This window comes from Euleptes europaea, chromosome 21 (assembly GCF_029931775.1).
Source record: "Euleptes europaea isolate rEulEur1 chromosome 21, rEulEur1.hap1, whole genome shotgun sequence".
NCBI classification, from domain to species: domain Eukaryota; kingdom Metazoa; phylum Chordata; class Lepidosauria; order Squamata; family Sphaerodactylidae; genus Euleptes; species Euleptes europaea.
In genome coordinates, this window is record NC_079332.1 from 12,656,503 (window position 1) to 12,679,935 (window position 23,433).

The following is a 23,433-nucleotide window of genomic DNA, read 5'->3' on the forward strand; positions in this document are numbered from 1 at the left end:
GTCAAGGAAAAATTAGATTTCATCTCCCCTTTTTAAAGTGTGAAGTGGTTGACGGATAGCCAGTGGCGGTTAAATCTAAGGAAAGGAAAAGGGGGAAGGAAAAAAAGAGACGAATCCCACCCCCTCTGCTACAGATGACCTTGGGCCGATCGCTCTCTTTCACCCTAAACCACCTCTCCCAGGGTGGTTGTGAGAATAAAACAGAGGAGAAGAGAACGACGCATGCTGCTTTGGATCCCGGTTGGGGAGAAAGGCGGGGTACAAATGAAGTGAGTAAACTGTTGCAGACAGGGAACGAAAATACTCAACTAAATAATACCAATGAAGGAGGGGAGCTCTCAATGGGAGATACAAGAAATAAAATGAGGGGGGATATACAAGAATGGTCCCCTTATCTGCTGTGGACACAGGGTTGGATTCTGCACCTTTTCTCGGACAGAAGTTGTTTTCTGTTGCCCCAGAAGGTCAGACCAGAACCAACAGGTTGAAATAAAATGTTTCTGTCTAGACCAGTGGTTCCCAAATTTTTCGGGCCACCGCCCCCTTGGTTCCACAAACAAAACCCCGGCACCCCCTAGGCTATCCAGCAACACCGTTGAAGGGGCCCATCTCTAGTGCCTCCCGCTGCCCCCTTGCCTCTTAGTGCCCCCCTAGATAATCCCACCGCCCCCCAGGGGGTGGTACTGCGCACTATGGGAACCACTGGTCTAGACGTTAGGAAGAACTTGCTAACAGTTAGAGTGGTTCCTCAGTGGAACAGGCTTCCTCGGGAGGTGGTGAGCTCTCCTTCCCTGGAGGTTTTTAAGAAGAGGCTCGATGGCCATGTGCCAGCAATGCTGATTCTGTGACCTTAGGCAGATGATGCAAGGGAAGGAATCTTGGCCATCTTCCTAGAGGCACCTGGTTGGCCACTGTGTGAACAGACTTCTGGACTTGATGGACCTTGGTCTGATCCAGCAGGGCCTTTCTTATGTTCTTACAGACAGACAGATACCTGATGGCTGGCCTGGGTCCCTCGGGCTTGGACAGTCGCCAGCCTGTCGTAGTAACGGGAAATGGGGCTGTCGTGCTCAATGCCCTTCTTGGCGCAACGTTGCTTGTAGATCTCCACCAGGGAGAGGGAGGAGGGGTTGTCTTCGACCAAGCGCATCTGCGGCGAGACGGCCACGACCCGGGGGACTAGAGACAGGGTGGGAAAGAGAGGAGAGGGGAGAGGATTCGGGGGAGAGGAGGAGAGAGCAAGAGAGAAGGGGGGGAATCGAATTAATTTAAAATAAATATCCTGAAAGTGGGAAAGACCCAAAGTAAGTTGAGCAAACCGTGCTAAACTCAAGGGCAAACCAAAAACAAACAGAGCACTGGGACCAAGCCAACAAATGTATAACAATTGGGATAGTAAAACTGGTGACCTATTTAACATCATAGGCAGAAGAAGAAGAGTTGGTTTTTATTATGCCAACTTTCTCTGCCACTTGAGGGAGACTCAAACCGGCTTACAGCCCCACCTGCCTCCCAGGGTGTCTGTTGTGGGGAGGGGAAGGGAAGGTGATTTTTCCTTAAGTGGTGGAGAAAGTGTTGGAATATGAGACTGCACATGGCAATCAGATGGCAAGCAGATGTAAAAGATCTATGTGACAGCCAGGTGATTGGTGGTGTCACATGACAGCTCAATGACTGAGCAGAAAAACTGGCTTGTACTGGACTGAGCTAGATAGTCCTGGAGACAAGGCAGCCAACAAGTGATTGGCTGAGAGACTATGCCAGATATGTATATAGGTGTGTTATATATGTATTGGGTTGTGGGTTGTGGAGAGTTGATGACCAAGCGGAGCATTCTGTCACTGTGAATAAAAGAGCACTTTTGTACTACGTGCTGAGTCTTCTGTGCTTACTCGCCTGTAGAGCTGCAACGCTTTCTAACATACGCCATTAGGGTTATGGGCCCAGTTCAGCTCAACTGCGCTACATCCTGGAGGTTCTGAGCAGAGGTACTATCTGTGGAACAAGGGCTGTAGTGAGCAGAAGGCGAGTGGATGTCTGAGGTTGAGTCAGACGGAGCAGAGGAGGTGCCCAGCAGGTCTGTCAGCAGCAGTGCGTCTGAGGCGGAGGAGGAGAGCGACACGGAGCAGGAGCAGCAGGGAGCGGGAGAAATTATGGCTCAAGCTGCAATGTCCTTGCTTGTGGAGAAGCTCACTTCTACCAACTACAATGTGTGGGCGTTACGAATGCAACACTACCTTAAAAGAGAGGCACTGTGGATTTATGTCTCCAACCCACCGGATCCTGAGACGCCGCAGGACGTGGTCAAAGATGAGAAGGCACTGGCAAGCATAGTGCTGAGCGTGGCTGACGACCAGCTTGTCCATGTGACGGGAGCTTTGAAAGCGAAAGCAGCCTGGAACTCATTATCTCAGGTCTACGTCCAAAAAACAGCTGGCTCTTTGATAGCCATAACGAGGCGTTTGTACAGAACTTTTCTTTTGCCGTCAGTTCCTGTGAGAAACCATATAAATGAACTGACTGAATGTTTCCAAATGCTGGAGCAGAGGGGGAAGACTCTACCGGAGGATGATAAAGTTTATATACTCCTGAGCTCTCTGTCTGAGCAGTATAACATGCTAATTACAGCTCTGGAGTCGGTTGAAATTGATAAACTAACTTTACAGTATGTTATTGGAAGAATTTTGGAACATGAAAAAAGATTGCTTGCAAGAAATCCTGAGAAGCCTGCCAAGCCGGAGGGAAACCTGCCAAGCCAGGAGACGCGGAGGTTTGCCGGCGGAGAAAGGAATGCGGAGCAGAGAAAGCCGGGTGATTTACAGCAGCACGTGGCTCTGAGGGTCAGACGTTGCTACATCTGCAAGGCTACAAATCACTTAAAGCGTGACTGCCCAGAAGCAAGGAAGAAAAGCCGAAGGGACCAGTCGTCACGTGAGTTTGTGAGCGGTCAGAAGGCATCATTGGTGCTGACTGAGCACAGTGACACAGCCGGTGTCTGGATTTTAGACTCTGGTGCGTCACAGACCATTTGCCGGCATCAGGAACTTTTAAAAGACACACGGGACTCAAGTTTGCCGCACGTAAGCCTCGCTGATGGAAGGAATTCTGAGGTGACACGTGAGGGGAGTGTGTGGTTCCCAGCTTTGAACTATACATTTAAAAAGGTGCTATGTGTCCCTGAACTAGAGAACAATCTGTTAAGTGTAAGTGCCCTTGACAGGGCTGGATATACTGTAACATTTACAGACAAGGCTTGTAAGATATCCAAAGGTGGGAAAGTGCTTCTTACAGGGAAAATGTGTAATAATGTGTATGTGGTAGAAAATAGGCATGTGGAGGCAAAGATGATAACTAATAAGAGCCCCCATGACAATTGCATACATCTGCTACATAGAAAGTTGGCTCATGCAAATTATGAGACCATAAAGAAAACGCTAGCCTTACTGGGGAAGGAAAAAGTTAAAGAGTGTGGGAACTACCTGGATTGTGAGGTATGCAAAAGTTCCAAATCTAAGGCTTACCCAGTGGCTAAGCATAGTGAGAGACTCTCAGACACTGCATTAAAGGTAGTGCATGCAGATGTAATAGGCCCCTACAGGGAGAGTCACTCAGGTAACCATTACGCGTTGATTCTGGTGGATGATTGCACCAGATTCTCCTGGGTGTATCCTTTGAAAAAGAAGTCACAGGTGTTTGAAACATTTAAGTATTGGGCCAAAAGAGTGCAGAAACAACTTAAATGTACCTTGGATTCTCTCCAAACAGATTTTGGGGGAGAATTCATGTCAAATGAGTTTAAGAAATGGTTACAGGTGCAAGGTGTGAGGCACAGAGTTGCCAACGTGGCGGTGCCAGCAGAAAATGGTGTTGCTGAACGACATGGGGGAATGCTACAAACAAAAATGTATTCCATGTTGCAGGATGCAGGGTTGCCAATGACATACTGGGCAGAAGCAATAAAGGCCGCCTCCTATGTTTCCAACAGGATCTGGACCAGGTCCATACAAGACATACCTTATAGGGTTTTGTACCAGAGGGATCCTAGCTTAGGTTACCTCAGAGTGTTTGGTACAAAAGCCTGGGTTGATGTGCCAATATCCAAGAGAAGGAAAGGAGGAGCGAGAGCTAAAAAACTAACCTTCCTTGGGTATCAGTCTGGCATGAAATCATACAGGTTTGCTGATGAACATAATTCTCTCAGCTACAGCAGAGCTGCGAATTTTTGTGAGAGTAATAACTGGGCCAGAATTCATGGACAGGAGGAGCCAAAAGAAATTGGGCTACCATTGACAGATCTCTCACAGGATGCAGATGGGGTGAAGCAGGAGGGGTCTCCTCAAAGGGCTTCATCGCCAAGGGCTGAAGAGGGGAGGCAGATTCCTAGGGTGTCAAGCAGGAGCACTAAAGGAATTCCCCCAGAGAGGTATGGTTTTGAGACCACTGATGTAAATCATGTACAAGTCAAAGAACCAAAGAGCTTTCAGGAGGTAATGGCTTTGGAAAGCAGGGAAAAGGAGGCCTGGCTAGAAGCCATGCAAACTGAGTTTGATTCCCTGAAAGAGAATAAGGTATTCTCTGTAACAAAACTGCCAGCTCAAAGAAAAGCCATAGGGTGCAGATGGCTTTACAAAGTCAAACAGTGTCCAGAAGGGAAGATACTCCGTAAGGCCAGGCTTGTGGCTAAGGGTTATTCCCAAGTTGAAGGGCAAGACTTTGATGAATTATTTGCTCCCACTGTGAAGGCTGATACTATAAGAGCTGCATTGTGTAAAGCTGTCAGAGATAACATGTTAGTGCACCATTTTGATTTCACCACTGCATATCTGAATGCAACAATAAGTGAAGAAATATATATGGAGCAGATCCCTGGGTTTGAATGCAAGGGTAAACAAGGAGTATTAAAATTGCATAAGGCTCTGTATGGATTAAAGCAGAGTGCACGTGCATGGTCCCAATGCATTAGTGAAGCATTGGCAAATCTTGGGTTTAAGCAAGGTGTTGCTGATCCTTGTATGTTTACCAAATGTGTAAAGGGCTCTGACTGTGTTGTATTTTTATATGTTGATGATCTTTGTTTGTTGTGTCATACAAAAGAACAACTAAACTGGTTTAAGGAGGCAACTGGAAAACTGTTTAAAATGAAGCATCTTGGTGACATTCAAAATTATCTGGGGGTAGAAATTACCAGGAACCCAGAAGGATATTTTGAATTGTGCCAGGAGAAAAAGATTGAACAGCTCCTAGAAAAATTTAAAATGACAGAGGCCAAAAGCACTGAGACTCCCATGACAACAGGGTATGTGAAAGAGGTGGATGATAAGGTATTCCATGATAAAAATCAATACCAATCGTTGGTGGGTTCATTGTTATATCTGTCATGTTGGACAAGACCAGACATTTGTATGGCAGTACATTTGCTTTGCCAGAAATGTGCATGTCCATACATGAAAGACTGGAATGCAGCAAAAAGGGTGCTGCGATACTTAAAAGGCTCAGCTTCAGCCAGGTTGTGTTTAAAGGCTGATGCAGAGGAAACAATCACAGTGTATAGTGACTCCAGTTGGGGGGAAAGAGAAGAAGGAAAGTCTACCACTGGGTACGTGTTATTTCTACATGGGGCACTGGTTATGTGGAAGTCTTTAAAACAGACTCATGTAGCTACCAGCACATGTGAGGCAGAATATTCTGCATTAAGCGACAGTGAGATTCAGCTGGAATGGCTGTGTCAACTGGCTAAAGACCTAAATCTTGAATGTGAAATGCCTGTAAGTGTTTACTGTGATAATACTGCAGCACAGCAATTGGCTGGATATCAAGGTATAAGAACAAGAAGTAAACACATCACAATAAGATACCAGAATGTCAGGGAAGCGGTAAACAATGGTTTAATGGTTCTGAAACATTGTGCTTCAAATGTAAATATTGCTGACGTTTTCACCAAATGTTTGTCTACTGAAAAGTTTGAACTATTTAGAAGCAAATTGGGGCTTGCAATGTCAGTCTAGGAGGAGTGTTGGAATATGAGACTGCACATGGCAATCAGATGGCAAGCAGATGTAAAAGATCTATGTGACAGCCAGGTGATTGGTGGTGTCACATGACAGCTCAATGACTGAGCAGAAAAACTGGCTTGTACTGGACTGAGCTAGATAGTCCTGGAGACAAGGCAGCCAACAAGTGATTGGCTGAGAGACTATGCCAGATATGTATATAGGTGTGTTATATATGTATTGGGTTGTGGGTTGTGGAGAGTTGATGACCAAGCGGAGCATTCTGTCACTGTGAATAAAAGAGCACTTTTGTACTACGTGCTGAGTCTTCTGTGCTTACTCGCCTGTAGAGCTGCAACGCTTTCTAACATACGCCATTTCTAACGGCCTACAAACACCAACTTCTCCTCTTCTTCTCTCTTTGCAACGCAAGGAAGCCAAGTCCTGGCTAACATCTAGTGGAGGCAACGGAAAGCCATGGTGAACCAGACGTCCGGGGGTTCCCATCCTCGCTAATTCATACACGCTCCGATCAAGCTGCTGTCTGCTCAGCTTTAACACCCAAAGGACCCTGTGTGGACCTTTATTCCGTCCTCAAAGTCAGGGAATGGGGGTAGGGGCGGATTGTGTTACCTTCCAGCCGACAGGCTTTCCTCCTCCCTCCGTCAAACCGAATTACAGGGTGTCAGAAAGAAAGAAAACTTGCTCGCACGGGAAGCACGAGAAACACCCGACCTTGCTTTGTTACCATGGTTTTTATTCAATCCTTTCCCCCTCAAAAAAAGTTCCCATTAATTTTTCTGTCACACGCAGTAACAGTGGGAACAATGAGTGTCTTGCTTCCCGGTTGCCTCCATTAAAACTCTAGGGGGTAAAACAAAACACACACACAAAAAAAGGGAAATCCCTCCGACGCCCGTGTGAATGACATAACAAACCCAACGGGGGATAGAGACGGAGAGATGGTTTGCGCGGCGGTTTAAATTTAACTTCTCCCCGCCAGGCACGACTGCGGAGAAACACGGCACCGGAGTGCAAAGGCAGTTGCCAGATCGCCAGCGGCGATTTTGGGTTTGGTTCTGGCGACCACTACTCCCTCCCCCCAGCCAGGCACAAAGACGGAAGAAGACACTAATCCACGGGAGGAGGAGGGGGTCCCGCTTCTCACGTTGCGCTGTGGCTGACTGTTCCCCTCCAGTCCCGGAGAAGCAAAGAGCATCCCTCTCTCTCTTTGCCGATGGCGGCCAGGCCCTACCTGTGAAGAAGAGGTGCCTCTTGGTGGTCTCCTTCCGCTTCTCCAAACAGGGGTTCAGGAGGCGGAGGAGCTGCAGGACCCGCTCTTCCCGGCGTGACTCGGTCAGGCAGGCATCGTTCATGACCAGGTACGGGTAGATCTTTCCGTTATGGCCTCGGATGTAGAGTCTCCGGGCGGCGGTGTTATGCTTTTGGACGATCTCCACTCTGGGCATAAATCTACCGAGTGAAAGAAGAAGAGTTGGTTTTCATACCCCAATTTTCTCTACCTTAGGAGACTCAATTGAAATTGTTCAAGACTTTCTATTCCTTGGCTCCACCATCAACCAAAAGGGAGACTGCAGCCAAGAAATCAGAAGGAGATTGAGGCTGGGAAGGGCAGCCATGAAGAGGTAGGAAATATTTTGAAGTGTAAGGATGTGTCACTGGCCACCAAGACTAGATTAATTCATGCCATCGTATTCCCTATTACTATGTATGGGTGTGAAAGCTGGACAGTGAAGAAAGCTGATAGGAAGAAAGTAGATTCCTTTGAAATGTGGTGTTGGAGGAGAGTGTTATGGATACCCTGGACCGCCAAAAAAACAAATCAGCGGGTTATAGATCAAATCAAGCCTGAACTGACCCTAGAAGCTAAAATGACTAAACCGAGGCTATCGTATTTTGGTCACATCATGAGACGACAAGATGTGGAAAAGACAGTAATGCTAGGAAAAGTTGAGGGCAGCAGGAAAAGAGGGAGACCCAACAAGAGATGGATTGACTCAATAAAGGAAGCCACAGCCTTCAATTTGCAAGATCTGAGCAAGGCTGTCAAAGATAGGACATTTTGGAGGACTTTCATTCATAAGGTCGCCATGAGTCGGAAGCGACTTGACGGCACTTAACACACACACAGGGAGACTCAAACCAGCTTTCAATTGCCTTCCCTTCCTCTCCCCGCAACAGACACCTTGTGAAGTAGGCGGGGCTGAGAGAGTTTGGAGAGAGCTGTGACTAGCCCAAGGGCACCCAGCTGGCTTCATGTGGAGGAATTGGGTAACCAACCCGGTTCACCAGATTAGAGTCTGCTGCTCATGTGGAGGAACGGGGAATCAAGCCCGGTTCTCCAGATTAAGAGTCTGCTGTTCATGTGGAGAAGCAGGGAATCAAACCCGGTTCACCAGATTAGCCTCTGCTGCTCATGTGGAGGAGCGGGGAATCAAACCCAGTGCTCCAGATTAGAGTCCACTGCTCTTAACCACGCTGGAGAGAGATTTAAAAAAGGAGATAAAAGAATCATTTCCCACCTCCGAGATGAAAGCGAGCTTTTTTTAAAATGACTGAAATGCCGTACTCAACGGCTATCAAAAGGAAGATTATTACCGACTGAGACTGTACAAATAACATCCCTCATTATCCGTTTTTATAATGAAATGCAGCCTTTTAAACGCTGTCCATTATGCAGCTGGGCCGAGGTCGGGATTGCGAGCAAAAACAGCCCCCGCAGAGGAGTTTGCGTCTTTCGTCTCCTCCAAGCGGAATGACAAGATCCCCCTCTTTAGAACAGCTTGTCCACCGCAGCTCAGATTCTGACCTCCCGGCTTGCAGAGGGGCCACCCCCGAGGGTGCCCTGCTGAAATCATGCCATGGGTGTCTCAGAGAACTTACACGGCCTGGGACCTTCGTATCTGTGGGACCGCCTCTCCTGGTATACCCCCCCAAAGGTCTTTACGATCATCAGATAACAATTTACTGGGGGTCCTTGGCCCTAAGAGTGTGCGGCTGTCCTCGGCAAGAGCCAGGGCCTTTTTGGGCCTGGTAGAATGCTCTGTCTGGTGACTTCAGGGCCCTGAGGGATCTTAAGGAGTTCTACACGGCCTGCAAGACAGAGCTTTTCCGCCAGGCCTACAGTTAAGGACAGCCGCGGGTATCCTCTTCTGCTGACCTCCCTATCCCCCCCCCCTTGTTTCTATGTTATTCCTGTTATTGGGGGTGGGGGTGGGGGCAACCTGCTGCTTATTCCGGGCACTATGGGCTAAATTAGGCACCATCTGGAGTTTTAAGGTTTTTAATTGGGTTTTACGGTTTAATTTTAAGAATTATTATTTTTATTGTTGATGTTTTGATGCGTTTGCATGATGTCATCCGCCCTGAGGCTGGTCTTTGCTGGGGAGGGCGTGTCATAAGTCGAAAAAATAAATAAACAATCTTGCCTTCAGAATCCTCGTTCAACGAGAAACCGTGGAGCAAAACTGATACACATGGTGGCGGGGAAAAAAAAGAAAATTTAAATCCGTGCAAACACACACCTCTCTCTTGCTTGTTCGGAATTTTTCTACACCACCTCTCCAGAAACGGCTGACAAAGTTGGCCAGTTCAGAGACAGGGGCAAGCTACAGCGTCGCTGAAAGCCGGGAACTCGTCATCAAACGGTGCACAGAGAGAGAAGGGAGACCCCAAACTTCGATGCTCCTTCCACTTGCAGGAAAGCCTGCCAATGGGAAACCCCTGACAGCTGGGCCCAGCCAACTTTTATTATGGAGTGGGATCACTTTCCAAGCTCTGACGGCAAAATATAGTCTCAACTCCCAGGACCTCTTTCTTGGGAAAAGTGATGCAAAGTTTTCTAACACGTTGAAGCCGCCTTAAAATTGGCACTTAAGGCCTTCCAAGTGTACCCCTACTCCTCCGAAATCCTAACGACTGGCCACGGCTCAATGGTAAAGCGTCTTCTCAGCATGCAACCCCTGGTTCAATGCCTTGCCATCTTCAGGTTAAAAGCGTCAGGCAGTAAATATGAACACATGAAGCTGCCTTCTACTTAATCAGACCCTTGGCCCATCAAGGTCAGTATTGCCTACTCAGACCGGCCGCGGCTCTCCGGGGTCTCAGGCAGAGGTCTTTCCCATCACCTACTTTCCTAGTCCCTTTAACTGGAGATGCCGGGGATTGAACCTGGGACTCTTGCATCCCAAGCAGAGGCTCTACCACTAAGCCACGGCCCCTCAAGTGAAGCCATGAATGCATGAAGCTGCCTTATACTGAATCAGACCCTTGGTCCATCAAAGTCAGTATTGTCCACTCAGACCAGCAGCAGCCTTCCAGGGTCTCAGGCAGGGGTCTTTCACATCTCTTAATTAAATCAAAACAGTTTCCATCTAGACATGAGGAAGAATTTTCTAACAGAGCGGTTCCTCAGTGGAACAGGCTTCCTCAGGAGATGGTGAGCGCTCCTTACCTGGAGGTATTTAAGCAGAGGCTGGATGGCCATCTGTCAGCAATGCTGATTCGATGACCTTAGGCAGATCATGGGGGGGAGGGCACCTTGGCCATTTTCTGGGCGTGGAGTAGGGGTCACTGGGGATGTGGGGGGGGGAGGTCGTTGTAAATTTCCTGCATTGTGCAGGAGGTTGGACTAGATGACCCTGTTGGTTCCTTCCAACAGTACCAAAGGTACTGGCTGGATATTAGGAAATTGTTTTTTACAGTAAGAGTTGTTTGACGGTGGAATCAGCTACCTAGGAATGTGGCGAGCTCCCTCCTCAGTGGCAATCTTTACGCAGAGGCTGGACAATCACTTGTGATTCTATGATTCTATCACCTACTTGCCTGGTCCCTTTAACTGGAGATGCCGGGGATTGAACCTGGGACCCTTCTGCACACCAAGCAGAGTCTCTACCACTGAGCCACAGCCCCTGCACCTGCAATTCAAACGGAAATGACCCCGCTTTCCCCAGGCGCAAACACACACCCCCCACGCCACCCCAACTCGGCCGCCTTTGCTCTTACCGAGCGATCTTGATGTAGTAATGTGTTGGCTTTGGCATGAGGAACTCGCCGGGGATTTCCACTTCGGCCGTCTGGGCCGAGAAGTTGCTGAGGAAGCGGCACTTCTCCTCGATCAGGAAGAACTTGGGCAGCTGCTTGGTCTTGGCCTCAAGGATCTTGATCCACTTCTTCAGCTTCGAAATGAGGTTGTGGAGCTTCATGGAGCCCGGCACGCTGAAGTCGAAGTCTGGGAGGAAGCCAGGCAAAAAAAAAAACCCCACTCGTTAGGGACAGGATGGAGAAACGAAATGTTTGCGGCTGGCGCAAATGCAAAACCTTACTACGCGGGAGGTGTGATGGAATATTGCAAAAACTCCGGTGGCAGATTGGAAAGCGTTAAATAAATATATCGCTCCCTGGATAAAACAGCGAAAGACGCATTCTGAGCAGCGGATACTGCGTTGTCTGCTGTCAAGTAGATCGGTGAATTGCGTGAGAGATGCGGCAACTTTTCTCTTTGTAGTGTCAAGGAAAAATTAAATTTAATTCCCCCTTTTTAAAGTGTGAAATGTTAAATAGCCAATGGCTGTTAACTCTAGGGAAAGGAAGGGAAACGCTGGGTCCCCAGATAGCAAAAATGGCAATTTACCAATGGGCACCGGGACTTAACATGGATTCAACTGTGCCCAAGGGGTTTTTGGTCCTGCCGAGTCTGAAGATCAGCTCTCTGACTGTTTTTCGAACATTTCAAACAAGACTTTCAGGTATCCTGGAGACCAACCCCTATGAGGAAAGGCTGAGGGACATGGGAATGTTCAATCTGGAGAAGAGGAGGTTGAGGAGGGACAGGATTGCTCTCTTGAAGTATCTGAAGGGCTGTCACTTAGAGGAGGGCAGGGAGCTGTTCCTGTTGGCAGCAGAGGAGAGGACTCGCAATAATGGGTTTAAATTGCGGGAGGAAAGGTACTGGCTGGATATTAGGAAATAGTTTTTTACAGTAAGAGTTGTTCGACGGTGGAATCGGCTACCTAGGAATGTGGCGAGCTCCCTCCTCACTGGCAGTCTTTACGCAGAGGCTGGACAATCACTTGTCAGGGATGCTCTAGGCTGATCCTGCATTGAGCAGAGGTTGGACTAGATGGCCTCTACGGTCCCTTCCAACTATATCATTCTATGATTCCACTCGATCCTTTATCACATCAGTTTTGCAAGCCCCACCCTCCAAAGCCCTGGCAAACTGGTCAGATCGTGTGAAACACAGAATGCCCTTGGTTAGGGGGTCCACACAAGATGGACCTACTTCCAACCTCAACAGGATACCGACATGTATCGGAGCAACCTTCTACCCGATTTTAGGGACAAAACCTTTTGTGCCACTGTTGTCAACTGGATGAGACACATTAATTATTTATATTAGACACAGATATGTTCGTTACACAATATGCTGATTGTATGCTTTTTTTTTTTAAAGATGAACTTATAGCCTAGGTCAAGAGGAAATGGAAATCAAGACTAAAAATGATAGTTGCATTTCCTAGAAGTGTTTGTTTTTTTATATAGGCAGTACAAGAACCTTTTGCATCTGCAAATGTTATAAAATCCTGATTATAATTCCAAGCCTACCCTCTAGTGAACAGTTGGAGTAAATCACTAGGACTAAAGGAGGGAGGGAGGGGAGGGGAGGGGGGAGGGGAGGGAAGGGAGGGAGGGAGGAAGAGAGAGAGAGAGAGAGAGAGAGAGAGAGAGAGAGAGAGAGAGAGAGGAAGGAAGGAAGGAAGGAAGGAAGGAAGGAAGGAAGGAAGGAAGGAAGGAAGGAAGGAAGGAAGGAAGGAAGGAAGGAAGGAAGGAAGGAAGGAAGGAAGGAAGGAAGGAAGGAAGGAAGGAAGGAAGGAAGGAAGGAAGGAAGGAAGGAAGGAAGGAAGGAAGGAAGGAACAGAACTAGTGTTTTCCTTTGGTGCTTTGAAATGCCAAAAAATACCAAACTGCAAGTATAATATTCTAGTTAATGATATGCAAATAACTGAAGAAAAAATATTCAGCGTGTTAATTAAAGGGAAAAAAAAACACACCCCAATACAAAAGCCCAAGCCACTCATTTCACTGTTGGAATCACTCCACTTTGCTGAAAACACCTGTTTTGAATCCTTTTCTTTTTTTTATTTTAGGAGAGGAGGCTGATTGTGCTTCTCCGAGTGGCAGATGGGAATGACGGAGTGCGCTCGATTAATTGGCGGTCTCTGTTTATGTCACGGGGGCGCCCCGTGGAGCGACTGTTTCTTTAGCGAGGGTGTTTTGTAATTTTTTAAAACACTGACTACCCTTTATACATTATCCCAGATTAGCAACAACGCTCCGATTCGAGTCCAGCAGCACCTTAGAAACCCACAAGATTTCCGGGGGGTGGGGGTAATAAGCATTCAAGAGTCAAAGCTCCCATTGCCATATACATTTAATAGTTTAAAGAACAAAACCCTGCTAGACTGAATGCTGACCCTTCTATGGTTATGCAAGGTAGATACTCAGTAGATCTTTGGAAAGGACCAGCCTGTGTTCTTCTGATTCTATTGATTCTCTAGCACGCGTACTCCCGGAATGTCTTTTTTAAGAGGGTCTAAAATCACGATATATTATTCCTCTTCTAACAGATTGGACTAGTAACTCTGGGTCTGAGCGAATACCCTATTTATTAAGTGACAGCAATCCTAAGGTTCCATTGGCAGCGGCAAAAATTTATCTCAGTCCTTGCATCCCTTAAGTAATATATTTACAATTATGTTGCTCGAGATTTAAGAATCGAGGAGCTGCTAAGGGAGAAAGGGAAGGGAGCAAGGAAGGAAGGAAGGCAGGAAGGAAAAGAGAAAGAAAGAGAAAAAAGAGAGAGAGAGGAAGGAAGGGGAAGGGGAAGGGAGTGAGAGAGAGAGAGAAAGAAAAAAGAAAGGAAGGGAGAAAGAGAGAGAGAAAGGAAGGAAGGAAGGAAGGAAGGAAGGAAGGAAGGAAGGAAGGAAGGAAGGAAGGAAGGAGGAAAGGAAGACAGAAAGACAGAGAGAGAAAGGAAGGAAGGAAGGAAGGAAGGAAGGAAGGAAGGAAGGAAGGAAGGAAGGAAGGAAGGAAGGAAGGAAGGAAGGAAGGAAGGAAGGAAGGAAGGAAGGAAGGAAAAAAGGAAGGAAAAAAGGAAGGAAAAAAGGAAGGAAGGAAGGAAGGAAGGAAGGAAGGAAGGAAGGAAGGAAGGAAGGAAGGAAGGAAGGAAGGAAGGAAGACAGACAGACAGACAGACAGACAGACAGACAGGAAGGAAGGAGGAAAGGAAGGAAGGAAGGAAGGAAGGAAGGAAGGAAGGAAGGAAGGAAGGAAGGAAGGAAGGAAGGAAGGGAGGGAGGGAGGGAGGGAGGAAAGGAAGACAGAAAGAGAGAGAGAGAAAGGAAGGAAGGAAGGAAGGAAGGAAGGAGGGAGGGAGGGAGGGAGGGAGGGAGGGAGGGAGGGAGGGAGGAAAGAAAGAAAGAAAGAAAGAAAGAAAGAAAGAAAGAAGGAAGGAAAGAAAGAGACAGACAGACAGACAGACAGAAGTGGTGTTTTCCTTTGGTGCCTTTCAGTGCCAAAAAATACCAAACTGCAAGTATAATATTCTAGTGAATGATACGCAAATAACTGGAAAAAAAAAAATATTCAGCTTCATTATTTCTCGTATGAATTTTTTGAGAGAAGAGCTTTCACACCATCCGTACAGTTCTCTCCTGCAGCAGCGAACTGATGCCACGCCGCGAGAGGCAGGGCAAGAGGACAAACTCAGCCCTGTATTAAAAAATAAATAAAACCACTCACCGGTGGTGAACTGGCCTTTGAGCTTCTGAAAGACGGGGTCCTGGGCTGTCGCCTGGGCCCTCCTGGCCAGCGACTCCGATGCGGCGCTGGAGAACATGGTGGAGACGTTGGAGACGTTCTCCAGGCCGACCCCGAAGGTGCTGACCAGCTTCTTGACGAAGTTCAGCGTGTGGGGGGTGATCTTGGCGTCGGAGACCGCCCCGCTCTTCTCGAAGGCCACCGAGTAGCACTTTGCCAGGCCCTGCTGCAGCTGGCGGAGGACCTAATGACAAGACACAAGGAGTGCGTCAACCAGGGCCCGCTGAACTAAAAACATTATAAACGCGGAAGAGTATACAGCGGGGGTCCCCAGCCTTTTTGATACTGCCACCACCCTTGGAATTCAGGGACAGGGTGGTAGCTCAACCACAAAATGGGTACCACGGGAGGCAGAGCCAACCACCAAACGGCGGCCACGGGAGGCGGAGCTGGCCACCAAACGGCTGCCGCGGGAGGCGGAGCCAACCACAAAATTGTTGCCACGGGAGGTGGTGGTGACCCTAAAATGGCTGCTGTGGGAGGCGGAGCCATCTGTGGCAAAATCAGGGGTTGCGGTTATGCGCAACTAACGGTAACTCTTCAACATCTCAGGCAGGAGCTCTGCTTAACAAGAGCCCTTTTAAAAATACATACTGGTTAAAAATATGAGCGACGGACTCAAATCTGGAGAACCGGGTATGGTTTCCCCACTACTTCACATGAGCGCCGGAACCAAATCTGGAGGACCGGGTTTGATTCCCTGCTCCTCCACATGAGGGATGGACTCTAACCTGATGAGCCGGGTTTGATTCCCCACTCCTTCATATGAGCGGTGGACTCTAATCTGGAGAACCGAGTTCGATTCCCCTCTCCTCCACATGAAGCCTGCTGGGTGACCCTGGGCCAGTCACAGTTCTCACTGAACTCTCTCAGCCCCTCCTACCTCACAAGATGTCCGTTGTGGGGAGAGGAAGGGAAGGAGAATTTGAGACTCCTTAAGGTAGATAAAATTGGGGTATAAAAACCAAACTCTTCTTCTTTTATCAGTTCCTTTGGAGTGGAGGTATGACTGTATCTCTGTTTTGCACGGTGTGTGTCGGGTCATACCTACTCACAAAGGGTAGCACCCTGATATATTGGAAAGAGGAAGAGTACCTCTTATAAGAGGTATTAGATGCAAGAAGAAATCTATTCCCCGAAGGAATAGAATCTGTGTGATTGTAAATGTATATATGTGTTATTTTTTTCTTTTTAAAAAATTAATAAAATATCTTGGGAAAGAGGAAGAGTAGGATAAGGAAGGGAGGGGGGGTAAAGCGGTCACTCTTGTGACGAAAGATACCTCCTCGTGCCAGTTTTCTCTGAACCACACCATCTGGTCGACGATCCCCTCCAGCGAGGAAAGAAGGGTAGGGTGAAGCTCCCGCTGCATGTGCATGATGCGGCTGCAGCGCCACATCGGCGCGGTGGCCCGGATGGGGCCGGGGTCGGATGCGGAATGCGACTGGCTGCCCACGGAACTCGGCTGCTGCTGTCCAGAATCTTGGAAGGGGAGAGGGGAAAGAAACACCCAGCACAAAATCAATAACGCTACAGAGCATCCTGCTAGCCATTAAAAGAAGTTGAAATCCCGTGGCGTAAAATAATAAAACGGTCGCAAATGGCGATGGCAAAGTTGTCGTCGTGACCGCTGATGACGCCATTCATTACAAATAATCGCTTCTGCGTCCGTCCCTTCAACGGCATTGATTAAATGAATGCTTCCGAGAAGGCCGACGGTGGAAAATGGAAATGGTGTTTATGGCCCTCCGCCAGCGTGGGGCTGTGGTTAGTAGCCGAGGACTCTAACCTGGAGAACCGGGTTCGATTCCCCGCTCCTCCACGTGAGCGGCGGACGCTAATCTGGAGAATCGGACTCGATTCCCCACTCCTCCACATGTGCGGCAGACTCTAATCTGGAGAACCAGGATTGATTCTCCACTCTTACACATGAAGTCTGCTGGAAGACCTTGGACTAGTCACAGTTCTCTTTGAACTCTCTCAGTCCCACCTACCTCACAAGGTGTCTGTTGAGGGGAGGGGAAAAGAAGGCGACTGTAAGCCAGTTTCAGACTCCTTAAAGGTAGAGTCTCAAAGAGGCTTACAATCGCCTTCCCTTCCCCTCCCCACAACAGACACCCCGTGAGGGAGGTCTAAGAGAGCTGTGACTAGCCCAAGGTCACCCAGCAGGCTTCATGAGTAGGAGTGGGGAAACCAACGCGGTTCTCTGGATTAGCTTCCGCTGCTCATGTTTAGAAGAGGGGAATCAAACCCGGCTCTCCAGATTAGAGTCCGCCGCTCCTAACCACTACATTGTCAACTCCTCCAGTCGAAGTTTGATGGCAAGCCCGCTCGAGCGCGTTCCGTCGCAACGTTTTGCACTCACCACTTTTGTAGCGTTCACGCTGCTCTATCTTCAGCGTCAAGTAGAGGGTCCGGATGGGGAAGTAGACTGCTTGGGGGTAGACTCGGCCAACCTGTTTTAGCGATCAAACACACATAAAACCCAATGGCCTCAGGGACTGTACCGCGATCCAACAAAATACAATTGAATAAATTTTTAAAAATCAAATTGATTAAATAAACAAATGAAATTTGCTGAATTGTTTATGGCTGGCCAATGAACACATGAACACATAAAGCTGCCTTGTACTGAATCAGACTACCAAGGTCCATCAAAGTCAGTATTGTCTACTCAGACCGGCAGTGGCTCTCTGGGGTCTCAGGCAGGGGTCTTTCAAATCACCTCCTTACCTAGTCCCTTTAACTGGAGATGCCGGGGATTGAACCTGGAACCTTCTGCATGCCAAGCTGAGGCTCTACCACTGAGCCACAGCCCCTCCCCAGCAATCTTTGCTTTAAGCACGGTAACCTCCTTCAGCAAGGATGCATGGCAAAGTTAAACTGGGGGGGGGGGGTATTTGCCCTTGCAGTTTTGAAAGGCGAACCTATAACAAGGCCTCTATCAGGTTACTCTTCAAGGGAAGCATCTGCATAATGCAGGAGCCAGAGAAATGCGAAAAATCTTACTTAAGTAGGGAGAGAGGCCCAAAAAGGAGATCGTATGGTCCTCAAATGAGACCACAATTCCCAATGAACCTCGTGCTGTTTGCTAGCCGGGCATCCCGGAGCATAACCGAACTCCAAGCAATTGCTACACCGGGGGGTGGGGGGTGGGGGAAGCGAAATAGCCACTTAATGTAAAGGGATACCACTTTCCGAGAAGCTGAGGTTTCATGACTTCTTCAGAAAGGAGAGAAACAAAACAAGACAGCCGGACAGACACTAAGGTTCCATTTTTGCCGTAAATCTATAAGTTTCAGCGTTTGACAACAGCGCTATATCTGCCCAGGTTCTATGAGGCAAGATGAACGATAAGCCATGACTGTAGGTTTTCCTTACCATCCTCCCCAAAGAGGGGGGCATGGCCAATACCTGCACGACGAGGGGGTCAGAAATAAAACTCAAAATCCGCTTAATTGCGGCGATAAATTAACCCGGACTCGTAACCGAGCCATCCGAGAACACAAGGGAGCGACCTTCAAGGCAACCCGATCTCGGTTAATAGTCTGCTCCTTCCTGTCTCTTCCATGCGTAAGAGTTTCTCCAGCTTATGTATATATAGCTACGCTTGCGGCCTGAACCTTTACAGACGCTGCCATGAGGACAAAGGAGGCCAATACGGAAAAGAAAATCCTGCCCGGTAGTCCCCGGCTGCAGTCGCGCGGGACTCATCTGGGCGAGACGTGACAAACTCCCTCGGTATGTGGGGTGAACTTTCTATGGACCCGGGCCCTTCCCGTTTGAGCTGGGGTGAGCAGTGGGTGAGTGTAGCCGCATACCTCGATCTACAAGCGCGCCGAGGCCGGTTTCCTGGCTTAGTGCAAGAATCGCGCCAAAAAGTTTAAGTTGAAAACTACAGCAGTGGAAAAGAGCAAGAGTCCAGTAGCACCTTAAAGACTAACAAAATTTCCGGCAGGGTTATCAGCTTTCGGGAGTCACAGATACAGGTATCTGAAGGAGTGAGCTGTGACTCACGAAAGCTTACACCTTGCCAGAAAAGTTGTTAGTCTTTAAAGTGCTATGGGACTCTTGCTCTTTTTCTGCTGTAACACGGCTACCCATCGTGATCTAAAACCATTGTTTCCTTTCTACAGCACGCGTACACATAAAGCCGTCTCATACCGAATCAGACCACTGGTCCCTCAAGGTTAGTACTGTCTACTTGGACCAGCAATGGGTCTCCAGGGTCTCAGGCAGAGGTCCTTCACATCACCTGCTACCTGCTCCTTAACTGGAGATGCTGGGGATTGAACCTGGGACCTTCTGCATGCTAACCAGATGCTCCACCTTTGAACCATGGTCCATATCCCTCCAGGGTCTCAGGCAGAGGTCCTTCACATCACCTGCTACCTGCTCCTTAACTGGAGATGCTGGGGATTGAACCTGGGACCTTCTGCATGCTAACTAAATGCTGTACCGCTGAGCCATAGTCCATATCCTCCAAGGTCTCAGGCAGAGGTCTTTCAAATCGCCTGCTACCTGATCCCTAACTGGAGATGCCGGGGATCGAACCTGGGACCTTCCGCCCGCCAAGCGGAGACTCTTCCACTGAGCCTCTAGCCCTAATTCACAAAACGATCGCTGACACAAAAACAGCGTGCTGAAACTGATCCTGCCTTCTGCCTCGTAAAGAGTGAAACGCCGACCCGAAAAAGTTGGAAACAACAAACCGGGGAGGGGGGGCGTGTGTCGCGCACCGGACGGCCGAGCCGTCGTACCTGACTGATAAGATTCAGGAGGAGTTTGCCCTCCGATCCGACCAGGCAGGTCAGCAGCTGGGGGATCCAAGCCAGCCACTGGATGGGCGGGACGCCAACGCAGTACTTATCGATGGCTTCCGCCAAGGTGTTCTTGTCGTCGTCGAAGCTGAGGAGCCAAAGGACCTAAAACGAGCGAGCAGGGTGCAGCGGTTAAGAGCGGCAGACTCTAATCCAGAGAGCCGGGTTCGAGTCCCCACTCCTCCACATGAGCACAGTGGATTTTAATCTGGAGAATCGCGTTCGATCCCCCCCACCCACTCCTCCAGATGAAGCCTGCGAGGTGACCTTAAGGACATAAGAACATAAGAACCTTGGGCCCGTCAAAGCCATCTTGCTTTAGAATTCTACAGGTGCCCACAAGGCTCAAAATTGGTTGGGGACCCCTGCACACATACGTACGCAGCCCTGACTTCCTCACAGAATCATAGAGTTGGAAGGGGCCATACAGGCCATCTAGTCCAACCCCTTGCTCAATGCAGGATCAGCCTAGAGCATCCCTGACAAGTATTTGTCCAGCCTCTGCTTAAAGACTGCCAGTGAGGAGGGAGCTCGCCACCTCCCTAGGTAGCCGATTCCACTGTCGAACAATTCTTACTGTAAAAAAAAAAAAGAAATCCCAATATCCAGCTAGTACCTTTCCACCCGTAATTTAAACCCATTATTGAGAGTCCTCTCCTCTGCTGCCAACAGGATCAGCTCCCTGCCCTCCTCTAAGGGAAAGCCCTTCAAATACTTAAAGAGAGCAATCGTGTCCCCCCTCAACCTCCTCTTCTCCAGACTGAACATTCCTGAGTCCCTCAGCCTTTCCTCATAGGGCTTGGTCTCCAGGCCCCCCGATCATCCTCGTCGATCTCCTCTGAACCCGCTCCATTCTGCTCACATCCTTTTTGAAGCGGGGCTTCCAGAACCGCACACAGTGCTCTGCGCATACAAGCAAGCCCCACCCCCCTCCCCCAGGCCTCACCTTGGCTAAGTACTTCCGGGACTTGCTCTCGTTCTGGTGGCGGCACGCATGCAGGTAGCAGGTGATGGCCGAGACGCCCAGGTGCAGCTGGCGCTCTTTCACAAAGATGTTCTCCAGGTAATCCCCCCACATTGCCCAGGCCTTCACCAGGACGTCGTGCATTTGCACGGCAGCAGAGAACGCTTTGTTGGCTTCTTCCGACCTGGGGGGGGAAGAAGTTGGTTTTTATATGCCGACTTCCCAGATGTATTAGATACAGTTGAGGGCCGAGTTAGATTTTTAATGGCAGACTTTAATTCTAAGGTCACGCTTAGCGAGGCTTTTTTATCATGTAAGCGTCTAAGTGAAGGAAGAAATTTGTTGAAAATTAGGCTCCGAAGCTGCCATAGAAAGAATATTTTAGGGGAACTATAATGTTTAAATCAGCAATAATATGTATATACGTGACTGTTTGTAACATTTTAAAAATTTTATTCATGTAATTCTGGGTGTTGTGGCAGGTTATATATTGTGTATGGTTTTAATCTGAATATTGCTAAGGTTTGTGGCTAAAACATTAATAAAGCTGATTGATTGATTGATATGCCAACTTTTTCTACCACTTAGGAAAGAATCAAACTGGCTTACAATCACCTTCCCCTCCCCACAACAGACTCCCTGTGAGGGAGGTGGGGCTGAGAGAGCTGTGACTAGCCCAAGGCCACCCAGCTGGCTTCATGCAGAGGAGGGGGGAAACCAACCCAGTTGACCAGATTCGCCTCCGCCGCTCATGTGGAGGAGCGGGGAATCAAACCCGGTTCTCCAGATTAGAGTCCACCGCTCCAAACCACCAGTCTTAACCACCACACCACGCTGGCACTCGTAACGTGAAAGGGTGGCTCTGAGCGGCAGGTGCGTCAGATTAACCGACAACGAAGCTTTCCGAAAAACGGAGCGACGGGGCAAGGAAATAAAAAACACATTGTGCAGCGGGTTGAACTAGATGATGCCGGTGGTCCCTTCCAACTCTATGATTCTACCAATGGCAGAACGGTAGGAACCACGAGGTATTTTGCGGTTGGACCCGAAGCCCGTTCTCAGTTTTAGTTAAGTTTGGGCTATGCAGTCTACAGTTCTAGCCTGCAGCGATGCAAAAAAGGGGGGAACGTGATGGGACTGGAAGAAAACACAGCAAATGGAAAATAACCTTATCTGTCAAATAGCTTATTAAACAGCTAATTAGCTGGGGTATTACTCAGCTTCTTCATCTTTCGCTCACGGCTTTCCTCGGCTGTCCCCGTCCCGCGGCTTATTACGGAAGGAGACGGCTGATGAATGAGCTGCCTTTGTTGCGGCTTTCTGCCGCGGGTGGGATTTGTCTTCCGGACTTACTCTTCTCCTTCAGCCTCGCCCGCTATCTATCACTGACACCTCCGATCGGCTCCCAAGGCCTCCCTCTCGGAGCGAGGCAGGAAAGGGGGTCCGGTCCCGCTACGCACCAGCGGCCCTTTGGGTACCGTCGCAGAGGCAGCGAGGAAAAGTCCACTAAGGAAGCCCCATTTTGGGGCGAGTGAATAGGGGAGGGGCTGTGGCTCAGTGGTAGAGCCTCTTCTTGGCATGCAGAAGGGTCCCAGGTTCAATCCCCGGCATCTCCAGTTAAAGGGACCAGGCAAGTAGGTGATGAGAAAGACCTCTAGGCTGATACCCTGGAGAGCGGCTGCTGGGATGAGTAGACAATACTGACTTTGACGGACAAAGGGTCTGGTTCAGCATAAGGCAGCTTCATGTGTTCAAAAGGCAGCCCAAGGTGTTCCCGTTTTTGCACTAGACAAAAGGGCAAACGCTTGCATTTTAAGATGCTTGCATCCACCACTGTAGACTCTTCTCTCTACTGATTAGATTGTTAATTGGATGTTGTGAGCCACCCCGAGCTCTGTGACCCAGGGGAGGGGCGGGACAGAAGTCGAAAATAAATTTTAAAAAATTACAAAGTCCCTCGCCAAACCGAAACCTTTTAGCCCACCTGCCCAGCGCTAAGAAACCTTGCAATTTCAGGCATCCCGTCGTCTCCTGCCTGGCCCTTTCGGCCGGAGATGCCAGGGATTGAACCTGGGGCTTTCCGCACACCGAGAAGAGGCTCTTCCACTGAGCTGCGACGCCTTCCTAAAGCTGCCATACCTTGAGTCAGACCTCTTGTCTATCAAGGTCAGTTTTGGTCTGTCAAGGTCTGACCGGCAGCGGCTCTCCAGGGTCTCAGGCAGAGGTCTTTTGCATCACCTCCCGCCTGGCCCTTTTAAGGGGGAGATGTTTATTCGGCCTCTGAATCACCAGGTACGCTCTTGACGCGTCCCCCACCCCTCGACGTGCCCTCCCGTCTCGTCCCACCGTACGTACTTGTTAATCTGAGCCAAAAACATCCCCTTCAGTGCATAGAATTCTGCCGTCATCTCCTTGGTAAAATACTTCAGGTTGGTCGACTCAATCACTTCGAGGCCCTGTTGAACAAAACGTTGCGCGCCGAGATTTATACAAAATAAACGTCGCGGACAGATTTTTTTTTTAAAAAAACCAACATAAAAGGAGAACTTTTCTGTTTCATCTGGTGTTGCCTGCTTCCTGCCCTATCTTTTAACTGTTGTTTTATGTAGTTTTTTGTTTTAATTGATTCCTTCATCCCTCCTGGATTGGGTGTATCTCTTATACGTGCTGTTCTTTTTCATACGTTGGTTGCATTTTAACCAGCATTCTAACTGCTGTATTCCTGTTTTCCTTACCACTATAAGCTGCCTTTCACATG

The 23,433-nt window shown here is 48.7% G+C and overlaps 1 protein-coding gene across 1 annotated transcript in view; it reads right to left on the minus strand.

The window, feature by feature from the left end:
• TRRAP (transformation/transcription domain associated protein) overlaps positions 1–23,433 on the minus strand; it is a 109,527-nt gene that overhangs the window by 7,166 nt on the left and 78,928 nt on the right. The window contains exons 59-67 of the mRNA XM_056866151.1: positions 23,031–23,131; positions 20,658–20,859; positions 19,652–19,816; positions 17,257–17,347; positions 16,174–16,373; positions 14,814–15,075; positions 11,016–11,241; positions 7,246–7,463; positions 995–1,179 (exon numbers count right to left, since the gene is read on the minus strand). Coding sequence (XP_056722129.1) covers positions 995–1,179; positions 7,246–7,463; positions 11,016–11,241; positions 14,814–15,075; positions 16,174–16,373; positions 17,257–17,347; positions 19,652–19,816; positions 20,658–20,859; positions 23,031–23,131 — 1,650 coding nt within the window. The remainder of the gene's footprint in view (positions 1–994; positions 1,180–7,245; positions 7,464–11,015; positions 11,242–14,813; positions 15,076–16,173; positions 16,374–17,256; positions 17,348–19,651; positions 19,817–20,657; positions 20,860–23,030; positions 23,132–23,433) is intronic.